The 13,462-nt window shown below is 44.8% G+C and overlaps 1 protein-coding gene and 1 non-coding gene across 7 annotated transcripts in view; both read right to left on the bottom strand.

Moving 5' to 3' along the window:
* Window positions 1-728: 728 nt before the first annotated feature.
* On the bottom strand, window positions 729-830 carry LOC150043921 (U6 spliceosomal RNA). Its single transcript, XR_016533431.1, has one exon. It is a non-coding gene; the product is annotated as a U6 spliceosomal RNA (small nuclear RNA).
* Window positions 831-5,090: 4,260 nt separating this feature from the next.
* Window positions 5,091-13,462, bottom strand: part of LOC150043919 (zinc finger protein 793-like) — a 34,741-nt gene continuing 26,369 nt past the window's right edge. For 4 of the 6 annotated variants that reach the window (XM_090322641.1, XM_090322643.1, XM_090322642.1 and 1 more), the window contains 4 exons: window positions 10,274-10,336; window positions 8,359-8,494; window positions 7,628-7,723; window positions 5,091-6,887 (listed from right to left, as the gene is read on the bottom strand). In XM_090322641.1, the coding sequence (XP_090178767.1) occupies window positions 5,908-6,887; window positions 7,628-7,723; window positions 8,359-8,494; window positions 10,274-10,288 (1,227 nt within the window). In that variant the 5' untranslated portion in view covers window positions 10,289-10,336 and the 3' untranslated portion in view covers window positions 5,091-5,907. Of the gene's footprint in view, window positions 6,888-7,627; window positions 7,724-8,358; window positions 8,495-10,273; window positions 11,877-13,462 lie in introns of those variants that run through there. The other 2 variants (XM_090322646.1, XM_090322644.1) reach the window with 2 other exon arrangements.

Genomic DNA, 13,462 nt, shown 5'->3' with positions numbered 1-13,462 from the left:
TTCTCATGGTTTTCTCCCCATTTCCCTCCCCCCATCCCTTTCAATCATCTTGTTTTCTCCCCTTCCCTTTCCTATTTCAAATAAACAAATCAAAAAGTCAGATGCAGTAACAATATGAGATTACCCAAAAGACAACATAGGAGAAGAGAAATAATATGTACATTAAGAACAACAATCACTCAAGATAAAGCTGTTTCCATATCCTAGAGACCTTTCATTTAGCCTCATTCTGTATGACCTTATGTATCTAGGTTTTTCCGCTACTGTAATCCTCTGCTAGGAGAGTCCTAGATGTGTACTAATTATTACAAATGAGGGAAAGCATGCAGCCTGGGTCTGGCTTATTTTACTTAATATGATTTTTTTCCAAGTCTTTCCATTTTCTTACAAATGGGACGATGTCATTCTTTCTGATGGTAGTATAGAATTCCATTGTGCATAAAAAATGTGGAATGCGCCGGCCCAGTGGCTCACGCCTGTAACCCTAGTTACTCAGGAGACTGAGATCTGAGGTTCAAGGTTCAAAGCCAGCTGGGGCACAAAAAGACCTTATCTCCAATTAGGCACTAGAAAACAGTAGGGATGGCTCCAGGGTAGGGATGATACTCTTAAACTGTAGACCTCAGTGACTACACCCAGGCCCAGGGTTAGGTTGACAACATTGAGTTATAGAGCTCAAGGACTGTGCCCAGGCAGGGCTCAAGCCCCAGGACCCACAAATAAAAACAAAAAAAAAGTAATGCTTCATGAATTTGCTTGTCATCCTTGCGCAGGGGCCATGCTAATCTGTATCATTCCAATTTTAGTATATGTGCTGCTGAAGCCAGCACACATATGTATGTTTATATGAACAAAAGGTTTGCATGCATATATAACCAAGGTTTTAACACTGAGTATCTTGGTAGAGGCAGGGAATATAGTTGTTTGTCCAGTCCAGGGGGACAGTCAACTAGGGCCAAGAACCTAGAGGGAGGAATTAGACAGGAGACAAAAAGGCAGCAAGACAAGCGTTCTGATTATATTGCCCAGAAACTTGAAACCGCCATGAATGGATCGCCAGAGACCAAGGATCAATGCAAACTGCAATGAGTCATTTATTAGCAAGCTCGAGCTTGGTCCTCCATGTGCAAAAGTCAGAGACACTTGGAGGCCCCGAACACAGAGTCAGCACGGTTTTTATAGTACAGAACAAATAAGTTTGGGGAATTTCCATTTTCACAATATTTTAGTTAATTAACCCTTACATTGATGGACTCCTTAACCCCTTATCTGCTTTATTAACTATAAACAGTTGTAAAGCACAGCTGCTGACTTGGGGACAAATTCCCAATGTCTCCACTAAGTCTCTGAGCGAATAGCTTATGGCACTTTGTAATCTTTCTGAGAAGGGTTTAGGGGAAATTATCTCCCAGCTGTCTGCAAGATGGAGGTAGTTCTAACAAGATGAATTTGGACTAGCTATAACTTTTCAGCTTTGGCTCTTCATTTTTAGCTACAGCTCTTCACTGATCAAGCTGCAAATTTTATTTTTCACACAGGGGTTTATATGCTCCTCCAGGAGAGACAGGAGGGGCTAGGGTAGAGGAGTGAATCCAGGAACTGCTTGGATAAGGACCAGGTGGCAGGATGTTTGCACCAGATAAAGAAAACTGCATAAGCATGGAACTTGCTGCTATGTTTGTTTAACCACAAGTTTCTATTTGACTGTGCTTCCTGGGGTCTGGGGCCCATGCAGGCACATTCTTGAGCCAACAGTTCAAGGGGAGGAGAGTGTGCTCCCAGTTGTTAGTGTGTTTCCTTTTTTAGCAAGTTAAGTTTGTAGTGTGATGCTGGGAACCAAACAGCTGTTGCTATGACATCCAGAAACTATAAGTTTCTGTAAGCTGAAAGAACTTAGTAATAAACTAAAAGAACTTAGTAACTGTAAGACTGTATGTAACTTGAAAGAATCACTTATTGTTTCTACTCCCCCTTCCATGACCACCCAACTACAATATTCTGTAAGCAAAAAGAACTTGATTTATGTATCCTGTTTGGCAAACACTTTGGCCACCTTCTGACCCCCTCCCTAGACCTGTTTCCGGTACATGTTGTATAGAGATGGTTACTAAGCAATATTACTAGGCAACCTACTTGCGTCAATCACCTTTCTGCTAAACTTATATATTCTGCTGTGCAAAAACAAAGATTGAGACCTTGATCAGAATACTGTCTTGGTCTCCTTTCTCTGGTTTGTCTCTCATTCAGGTCTACTCCTCCTCGAGCTCTAGTTGACTACCCTGTAGGCGGGGGCAGTTTGAGATACTAAATAAAAGGAAATCAGGCCGGGAGTTTGGCCTAGTGGTTAAAGTGCTTGCCTAGCATGCGCGAAGACCCGGGTTCGATTCCTTGGTACCACATACATACCAAAAAGCCGGAAGTGGTCCTGAGGCTCAAGTGGTAGAGCTCTAGCCTTGAGAAAGTCCAAGGACAGTGCTCAGGCCCTGAGCTCAAGCCCAGGACTGGCAAATAAATAAATAAATAAATAAATAAATGGAAATCATTTCTAAATGTAGAAACTACTGGCTTTGTTTGTATTTTCTTGAGAGACCCCAGGTCAGAACCATAGTGCTGTCATCTTAAAGTTTAACTCATGCTTTTGCTAACTAAGGAACGGTGGCAAGTTGGCCATAGATTAAGGGAGCCGGCAAGCAACTTGTTCACTCACACCTCAAAGCAGTGATGCTGTGAGGTGCAGGGGAGAGGCTGACAGTCAGGGTTTACACAGTCTCCTGAAAGGCAAATGTCACAGATTTACACCCATCAGGTGGTCGGATGAGATAAGATGGGGATTGGGGAGCTTCCCAGGCTGGTGGAAACCAACGGGAAGTTCTCAGACGCTGGGTCCCATTCAACTGTCAGAGAGTAGTTTTATGGTTTGGGAAACTAATGTTATACAATGCTATACGTGTAATCTAATTTTGACACCAAATAGGTTGGTTCCTGGAGCTTATGGACATCTGTGTGAACAATGGCTGACTAGGGCTCAGAAGTTCCTGTTTGTGCAGCCTCTGGGTCCTTGGGGATTTTCATTCTGCTTACTGATGGGGAATAATTTTGGGTCTGGGGGTAGTTATTTCTCATCTCTATACCCTGGGCAGCTTACATGGACAACAAGACGGCTGCTGCTTCAGAATGAGGGCGCTTTTTAATAGTTTGTAAGCACGCCTTACTAATACCCGTACCTCTCATAACTGGGCAGGAACTTGTGTAAAACCCGACCCTGCCCCTTCCCCATGGCAGTAGTTTTTACAAGCTTAGCCCATGTCCTGCTTGTTCTGTTATCTGTAACGTCCCGTTTGCTCTGCTGCTATCTGTAGTCGACAACTAGCCGGCAGTAGCACCATCCAGGCCTCGAAAGGAGCTAATGCTATAACAGGACAAGGGTCATTTTCCCCAGGACCGCGGGCCCATTGGAATGTGCTACTCAGCGCGAAGACCCTGCTAGCCCATATAGTTAAGGAGCAGACTTCTGTGCCTGACCAAGCTGTTTCTGGCCTCTGTACAAATTGTTTAAACCCCCGCCATGTAACACTTTCCCTGGGAGGTTGCTTGGAAGACCCCTCCTCCTCCTCGAGGCCTGGGATTACGGCAAAGGGCAACTGCCCATGGCCTGTTATCTGAATCCTGCAGCCAACCAGCATCCTGGGCCTTGAAAAGAACAAACAACATGTGCTAACTCAGATAAGGGTCTCTTCCCCATACAAAGGACAAATTTCCCACCGGGCCCTGTCTGAGCAATTATTGGTCAAAATGTATAACTTGTTTCCCAAGGATTGGCTGCCTGCGTGCAGACCTTGCTGTAATACTTTAAACTTATTGGCTGTAAAAGCGCGGACTCTGTTATAATGGACTGTAGAACTGTATAAAAAGTTACTCCCGAGACAGATGGGGGCTCTCTCAGCCACTGACCCGAACCTCATGGATCTCGAGGTCACGTGTACCTGAGAAGCCCAAGCATATGCCCGAATAAAATCCTCTTGCCTATTGCATCCAGTGGTCCCTGTGTGCGTCCTTGGGTGCGGGTCTCCGTGGGTCTTTCATTCTGAGGAGGAGACAGGATAAGTTGTTCTCTAGCCTTTCCCTATCTCACACCAGGATATCCCTGGAATAACATGAAAAGTAAAGTTCTGAAGAACAAAAAGACACAGAAACTTAATAGCTAAGAGAAATCACTTGTTTTTATTTATATTGAATTCATATTAAGAAAGCCTTTTTGTCCAGCTTCCCCTATTGCAATGACATAACAGGAAATTAACATTCATAGAATATTCATAAGCTGTAGTGCAAGCCTGGCACCAGTGGCTCACACCTGTAATCCTAGCTGCTTATGAGGCTGAGATCTGAGGACTGCCGTTCAAAGCCAGCCTAGACAAGGACATTCCATCAGAATCTTAGCTTTAATTAATATAAAAAACAACAACAACAAAAACTAGAGGGGCCGCGAGTTTGGCCTAGTGGTTCAAGTGCTTGCCTAGCATGCACAAAGACCCGGGTTCGATTCCTCGGTACCACATACATAGAAAAAAGCTGGAAGTGGTGCTGAGGCTCAGTGGTAGAGCTCTAGCCTTGAAAAAGTCCAAGAACAGTGCTCAGGCCCTGAGCTCAAGCCCAGGACTGGCAAAAAAAAAAAAAAGTGGAAATGGATCTCTGTCTAGAGCCTAAGCCCAGAGTTTTAATCTCCAGGACATATGCAAACAGTGTACTATGCAATGTTTTATATATGAGTACATATACATATGTATATATACATACATATATATTTCAAGGTCCCTTCATGAATTCTTTCTGTATTATTCTATTTAGTATACCTTAAATTTCAGGCTATAACAAAATTTCAATTTTATAAAGTATTTCCTATATTCATTTGTATAAAACTTTGTTCATAGTGAGAATAAGATTTCCGTCATAATAAAATGCTTTGTCCAAATTCAATGATTTCTAATATGTCCAGGTGCTGGAGCTCAAACCTGTGATTCTAGCCACTCATGAGGCTAAGATCTAAGGATTGTGATGCAAAGCCAGCCCAGGTTAGAAAGTCTGTAAGACTGTTTTTGTTTTTTTTTTTCATTGGCTGGGCACTGTCCTTGAGCCCTTTTGGTCAAGACTAGCGTTCTGCCATTTGAGCAATAGCACCACTTCTGCCTTTTTCTGTGTATGTGGTGCAGAGGAATAGAATCCAGGGCTTTGTGAAAGCTAGGCAAGCACTCTAACTCTGACCACACTCCACACTCCTGAACTGTGAGACTCTTATCTCCAGTCAATCTGAGAAATCTGGAAATGGAGCTGTATCTCAAGGTGTCATAGAGGTAGCCTTGAGCAAAAGAGCTTAAGGACAGCGCTCAGGCCCTGAGTTCAAGCCCTAGGACTACCACCAACAACAAACTGTAATATCAATACATTTTTCTATTCCCATTGAAAGTGTTTTTTTGTTTTTCCACACCTGGGGTTTGAACTCATACCCTAGGCATTATCCCTGATTTTTTTCACTCAAGGCTATTGCTGCTGTCACTTACCCTCAATACCACTACAGGCTTTTTGGTGGTTAACTGGAGATAAGATTCTCACAGGCTTTCCTGCCTGGGTTGGCCTTGAGTTGTGATTCTCAGATCTTAGCCTCCAGAGTATCTAGGATTGTAATCAGAAACACACCAGCACCTAGGTAATTTTGTTTTCTCATTGTAGAGCTTCCCCACAACGTCCCTGAGCATTTTTTACTAAAGGCTAGCACTCTATCACTGGATCCAAAGTGCCACTTTCAGAATTCTCTGTTTATTTGGTAGGGTGGAGGGAATCCAGGGATTTATGCATGCTAGGCAAACACTCTACTACTAAGCCACATTCCCAGCCTGAAAGTATGAATCTTGATCAAGGCATTCCTCCAATGCTGAGGTTCCCGCTCCTGTGGGCTGCCTTTCTAATGTGAATTTTCTGATGTCTAGTGAGATTTGTCTTCTGGTAGAAAGCTTTGCCACATTTATTGCATCCATAGGGTTTTTCTCCTGTATGGGTCATACAATGTTTATTGAGGTATGACTTATGACTAAAGGACTTCCCACATTCTTTGCAACGATGAGGTCTTTCTCCTGTGTGCATCTTTCGATGAACACTGAGATAAGATTTCTCACCAAAGGACTTCCCACACTCACCACACCCAAAGGGTCTCTCTCCTGTGTGCGTTCTCTGATGCTCTGTGCGGTGGGACTTCTGGGTGAAAGCTTTCCCACAGAAGAAGCATTTAAAAGGCCTCACCCCGGTGTGAATTCTCTGATGTTTGCTGAGAGTGGACTTATGGGAAAAGGCTTTCCCACACTCAATACATCCATAGGGCTTCTCCCCTGTGTGACGTCTCTGATGTCTAATGAACTCAGACTTGTAGCAGAAGGTTTTTCCACATTCACAGACATGAGGTTTCTCAGTCTTTGGGACTCTTTTTGGTTTGTACACAGCACAAATGGGGGTTCCTGCTGGTTTATACAGCAGTGCTGGACTGTGGCCGAGAGATTTGCCACCGGAACCACATCTGCAGGATGTTTCTCTGCCATGTCTTCTAGAGTTGACTGTTTCCTGTAACAACTTCCTGGACTCAAAACACTCCTGTCTGTGTGCACAGTTTCTCTGAAAATCAATCACGTCTAAATGATGTCTCTCCGTTTTGCCACAAGGATCCCAGTTACTGAGGCTCTGAATTGAAGCGGAAAGATCACGATTAAGAAGAGAGGCTCTTCCATTCTTCCTGCCTTTGCGTTTTTTTCCCCTTGGCAGTGTTTTCTTCCTGATGTGCACTGTTTGTCTCAACAGGTTGTCTGGCTGCTTTTTCCTCTGGATGTTAACTTGCCAGATGTTTTCTGGAAAAGTATAAATCCTCATGAATCTCTAGACTTAGTATGATCTGGAATAAAGCTATGTAAAACTGCACTCAAGTTTAAGGGATATACAGGACCAAAGGCATAATTCATAAGGGAACATTCTTTTTTTGCCAGTCCTGAGCACTGTCCTTGGGCTTTCTTCAAGGTTAGAGCTCTACCATTTGAGCCACAGCACCACTTGTGGCTTTTGTATGTATGTAGTACCAAGGAATCGAACACGGGTTTTCATGCATTCTAGGCAAGCCTTCTATGGCTAGACCAAATTCCTGGCCCAAAGAAGAATTCTTTTATGAATGAGATGGAGCAGTAGCTTAAAAGTATTACAGCCAGGAACGGGTGGATCATGCTTGTAATCCTAGCTACTCAAGAGACTGAGATCTGAGGATCATGGTTTGAAGCCAACCCAGGCAGGAAAGTCCATGAGACTTATCTTCAATTAAAACCTGAAACCCAGAAGAGGAGCTAAAGAGGTAGAGTTCTACCCTTGAACAAAAGAGCTCTTGGACAGTACCCAGGGCCTGAGTTCAAGCCCCAGAAGAGGACAACACAACAAAAACAACAAGTAGAGGCAGAAGGAAGACCTTGCTAGCTGTAGGGGCTCTGGGGGAGTTTGAAAGGTCATCAAGAAGTCTGAAGAACTCAGAAAAATATTAAGGTGATACAAGCGGGATCCTAAACAAAACTTCAGAAGCCTCCCGCAGTGGCCCTGCCACACTTACCTGGCCAGTGACAACTGGGGCATGCTGCCTCACAGATCCACGGGGCTTTTTTCTCTTCAAGCCTGAGGATCACATCTGGCTTGGTGCCTTCATATCCTGTTCCAGGGAAAATGACCCAGCTTTGAATCAAAGCCTATACATAGCCTTTCAACCTCGCAGGCAGCGGTCAGAGCTCTCTGGTAGATCACTATGTGCAGGGGAATAGATACTTATCCTCCTGAGCCAATCTGAACTACTAACCCAGGACCACTAAGACTCCACACCAGTCTCACTGGGGCAGCACAGCAGCAGACTGGGAAATGTGATCTGAACCCAGGCTGCTGGGGTTTACATGCTGGCTTCACTTTAGTGACTGTGAACAAGTAATTTCACTTCACTCAGCTTCAATTGTGTGTGTGTGTGTGTGTGTGTGTGTGTGCCAGTCCTGGGGCTTGAACTCAATGCCTGGGTATTGTCCCTTTAGCTTTTTCACTCAAGGATAGCATTGTACCACTCTGAGCTGCACCTCCACTTCCAGTCTTTCTGAGTGGCTCACTGGAGACAAGAGCCTTACATTTCTGCTCAGGGGGCTTTGATTCAGAGCTCAGCCTCCACTGCAGCTAGGAGAAAAGGCATGAGCTCACGTGGGTCGGCTGCTTCAGACGCTTGGGCTACTTCTGTTCCTTTCAGTGACTGACAAAGCCAAGGTGGTGAAAAGCTGATGGGAAGTGTGTGGGGAGTCTGCTCCTTACCCACGGAGACCAGGTTGCTATATGTCTCCAACATCACATCCCGGTACAGAGCCCTCTGAGCTGGAGTTAGTCGATGCCACTCCTGGTGTGTGAAGCCCACCACCACATCTTTGAATGAGACAGGTTTCTGCAGAAGCTGAAATATATATGGGGCAGGGGAGAAAGGGTGGTGAGGTATTTTAATCTTAGAGGTTCTCACTGCAAGTGACATAGAAAAGCAGACTCGTGGCAGGCAGGCAGGTAGCGACAGGGCAGTTTTGTGTTAGAATCTACCTTGATGGGGGACTGGGAATGTAGCTTAGTGGTAGAGTGCTTGCTTAGCATGCATGAAGCCCTGGTTCAATTCCTCAGTACCACATACACTGAGAAAGCCAGAAGTAGCACTGTGGTTCAAGTGGCAGCATCCTGGCCTTGAGTACAAAGAAGCTCAGGGACGGTTTCAGGCCCTGAGTTCAAGCCCCTGGACTGCACTCCTCATCCCCGCCCCCCCCAAAAAAGGAACAATCTACGTAGATGGAGCTAAAGCTGTGCCAATCATCAGCACAGAACCGGTTCTGTCTTTGAGGAACACAGCCCCATGGCACACTAACATGTAAGCCAGCAGCAGGAGAATTTAGCAGGGAGTCAAAGAACAGAACAATGTAGGAAGATGGAGGTTGGACCAGATAGTAAACTGCTGTGGACAGCCTCTGCTTTATGGCCCAGAGAACAAACGTGTGAGAGGCCAAGTATCAGATAGAGGTCAGATTGGCTGAGATTGGCCACCAGCTCAGTCACTGACCTCTGGTTCTAGGCGAGCTGCTTAGCCTTCTGGGTGTCATTGTCCTCATCTCCACCAAGTACAGTCAAAGCTGTAATCCTACTGCTGTGTGCCTGTGTCTCTGGAGTGACAAGTGCATACCACTGGGTCCAAACAAAAGCCCCTAAGTTCAGTCTGAGACAATTCTGAGGCTCATCGAGCTGTGCAGTACATTGTGGCATTAGCTGAAACCTCTCACACCTTTCTGTGCCCATTCCTGCTTCCTTCATGGCCTTACAGGTACCTAAGAGCCTGCTTCATAAATAACTGTGGTAAACTGCATCTCCAAGAACGCAACCTGTGACAAAGTGCAGGTTCTCTGTCTGTCTGTCTGTCTGTCTATCGATCTATCTATCTATCGAATTTATTTTGCAGTACCGGGTCTTGTCTTGAAATCTTGGCCTGGGTGCCATTCTGGAGGGTTTTTTGTTTTGTTTTGTTTTTGCCAGTCCTGGGGCTTGAAATCAGGGCCTGAGCTCCATCCTTGGGCTTTCTGAATACCAGCTTTCTACCACTCAAGCCAGAATACCACTTCTGGCTTTTTTCAGTGTATGTGCTACTGAGGAATTGAACCTGTGCATACTAGGCAAGCACTCTACTACTAGACCAAACTCCCAGCCCCCATTCTGGAGTTTTTTGCCCATGGCTTATGTTATTCTACTTGAGTAGCAGTGGTACTTCTGTTTTTTTATTCCCCCCTGCATGGACTTTCCTGCCAAAGATAGTTTCACACTTCGATCTTCATTTCTCAGCCTCCTACATATCTAGGATTACATGTGTGAGCCACTGGCACCAACCCAAATGCACGTCTTTTGTTGTTTTTTTTTTCCTGTCCTGGAGTTTAAACGATGGGCCTGTGGGCTGTCTCTGAGCTTATTTTTCTTGAGGCAAGTGGTCTGCCACTTGAGCTATAGCACCACTTCAGCCTTTTTTGAGTGTTTTATGACATATGAGTCTTATGGACTTTCCTCCTTGGCTGGCTTCCAACTATGATCCTCAGATCTCAGCCTGAGTAGCTAAAATAACACCTGTGAGCCTCTGGTGCCTGGCTGAAATGCATGTTCTTAAAAAAACTGAGTTTTCTAGGCAAACTGTGCTACTGAATGTCGCACTCACCTGGTACTTGGTCATTCTTTGCTGTTCTTTGGGGAAAAGTGTTGGAACCGGTGAAAATAGAAACTAGGAGGAAAAGAAGGAGAAAGAACAAAAACACAGCTGTGAAGGATCAGGCTGGATGTGTTACTTGCAAATTCCTCACGTAGGGTTCATGTGGAAATCTGTGTTTAACATCCCTGTGTCAGAAGTAAAAATTGCTGCCATTGGGCTGGGAGGGGAGCCGAGTGGTAGAGTGCTTGTCTAGCATGCATGAAGCCCTGGGATTGATTCCTCAGTACAACATACTCAGAAAAAACAGAAGTGGAGCTGTGGCTCAGGTGGCAGAGGGCTAGCCTTGAGGTGAAGAGCTCAGGAACAGAAGCCAGGCCTAGAATTCAAGTCCAGTGACCAGGAAAAAAAAAAAAGAAGAGAGCAGACAAAATTACAATATTTATAGCATCTAGTTCCTTTTCCTTTGGGAATTGAAGTGAAGTTGCATATGTATTTTTTATTTTATTTTTTGCCAATCCTGAGCTTGACCTCAGGGTGTGTGCACTGTCCTTGGCTTTTTCTCAAGGCTAGAGCTCTACCCTTTAGCCTTAGCACCACTTCTGGCTTTTTCTACGTATGTGGTACTGAGGAATTGAACTCGGGTCTTCGTGCAAGGTAGGCAAGCACTCTACCACTAGGCCAAACCACTGGCCCCTGAAACTTTATATTTAAAAAATGTATTTTTAAAGACAGACACTGGTGGCTCATACCTATAAAATCTAGCTACTCAGAAGACTGAGATCTAAGGACTACAAGCCAGCCTGGACAAGAAATTCTGTGGGAATCTGATTTCCAAATGAACAGCAGAAAGTCAGAAATATTGCTATGGCTCAAGTGGTAGTGTGCTATTCTTGAGTGGAAGCACTGAGGGAGAGTATCCAGGTCTTGACTTCAAACCCCAGTACTGGCACAGACAAAAAACCAAAGAACAAGCAAACAAAAAAAGGGACCGGGAAATTGGCCTAGAAGTAGAATGCTCGCCTAGCAAAGACCCAGGTTCCATTTCTTGGTACCACATACACAGAAAAAGCCGGAAGTGGTGCTGTGGCTCAGTGGTAGAGCTCTAGCCTTGAGAAAGCCCAGGGACAAGCTCAGGCCAGAATTCAAGCTCAAGGTCTAGCAAAACAAAACAAAACCAAAAACTCCAAAGTATTTTCCAAACTCAGTATGGTCTTACAGTCAAATCTAACATCACCTTACATAAATGATCAGTAAAGTTTGTTTTATATGCACAATTAACATATCTATTGGGCACTGGTGGCTCACCCCTCTATGCCTAGCTGCTCGGTAGACTGAAATCTGAAGGTCACACTTTCAAAGCTAGCCTGGTAAGAAAAGTCTGGGAGACTCATCTCCAATAAACTGCATAGAAAAAGACGGAAGTGGCACTGTGGCCTTGAACACAAAGAGACTTAGGGACAGTGTACAGGCCCCAAGTTCAAGCCATAGGACTGGTTAATAAAGGGGGGGAGGGGATGGGTCTTGCCTGTAATTATAGCTACTGAGGAGACTGAGATCTGAGGATCACAGTTCAAAGCCAGCCCAGGCACAAAAGTCCATAGGATTTACAGCAAATTAACCACTACATGGGGACCATGACATGTGAAAGGGTATCAATGTGTGGGAATTAAGGCACCATTTACCTGGCAAATATCATGTAACCCTTCTATTAATTACAATAAAAATATATATATATATAAAAGTTAACCACTACAAAACCAGAAGTGGTGCTGTGGCGCAAGGGGTTGGGTGGTAAGATTGAGCTGAAGAGCACAAGAGCAATGCCCAGGCCCAGAGTTCAGATCCCATGACTGACCAGAAAAAAAAAAAAAGTGTGTTTGTGGGAGTGGGAACCAAAAACAGATGATACGCTTTGGGTGGCCACAGAGGACGATGGCATACTCACTCCTGAGAGGCTGCCACCGATTAGCATGGCATTACCTTTCCCAGGAAGAACACGAAACAGTAGAAGAAACCAGTACTAGACTTCTAATGAGTAAGTGAAGGCATATCTTTGTTGCTTTAATATGTGGGGAAACATGGACATTATTGTGGGGAGCTACAAAAGAAGGGAGAGAACTTGGAAAGAATTTTGAGGAAGCCTCTGGAAGAGTCAGACAAAATAGAATTGACTGCTCAGGGGCCAGCAGCCTGGTCTAAATGGTAGAAAGCTAGAAGCCTTGGAGCCGATTTCTCACTACCACATACACAGAAAAAGCTAGAAGTGGTGATGTGGCTCAAATGATAGAGCGCTGGCCTTGAGAAGGCCGAAGGACAGTGCCCAGGCCCTGAGTACAAGGCCCAACACTGGCAAACAACAACAGAACTGGCCTCTCAGCCTTGGCGAGTATCAAATGGGTGAAAGCCATTCATTCCCTTATACTTGTTCACAGACTCTCATTTTTCATTTTCATATCCCCAATCCTGAATTTCCCCAATTCCCTCAACCTCCCAAAAGTTCTTGTTTTGTTTTTTATTTTTGTAGGTCATGGGGGCTTCCACTTGGCCTGGATGTTGTTCCAGAGCTCTTCAACTCAAGGCTACTGCCCTACCATTGAGCCAAGCCCACTTACCATTTTTCTGGGGGTTAATTGGAGGTAAGAGTCTCATGGCTGGGGCCGGGAGTTTGGCCTAGTGGTTAAAGTGCTTGCCTAGCATGCATGAAGACCGGGGTTTGATTCCTTGGTACCACATACATAGAAAAAAAGCCGGAAGTGCTGCTGAGGCTCAAGTGGTAGAGCTCTAGCCTTGAGAAAATCCAAGGACAGTGCTCAGGCCCTGAGCCCAAGCCCAGGACTGGCAAAAAAAAAAAAAAAAAAAAAAGAGTGTCATGGCTTTGTAGTGCCTGTGCTGGCTTTGAAATGTGATCCTCAGGGTGTGTGGGGGGGGAGGGAAATGGGTACCAAGACATGTGAAAGGGTATCAATGTATGTGAATTAATGCACCTTCTATCTGGCAAATATCATGTAACCCTTCTACTAATACAATAAAAAAAAAAGAAATGTGAAAAAAAAAAAGAAATGTGATCCTCAGATCTCAACCTCCTGAGTAGCTAGGATTACAGGTGTGAGCTACCAAGCCTGGCTCCCATAAGCTTCTTAATCACAGACATCCTCCGTGCCCCCAGTCTCTGGCATCCAGTGGTCTGTTTTTCTGATT

Source organism: Megascapheus bottae, chromosome 31 (genome assembly GCF_031878675.1).
Source record: "Megascapheus bottae isolate mThoBot1 chromosome 31, mThoBot2.hap1, whole genome shotgun sequence".
Taxonomy (NCBI): Eukaryota; Metazoa; Chordata; class Mammalia; order Rodentia; family Geomyidae; genus Megascapheus; species Megascapheus bottae.
The sequence above is the reverse complement of the archived record's forward strand: the minus strand, read 5'-3'. Positions and strand labels throughout refer to the sequence as shown.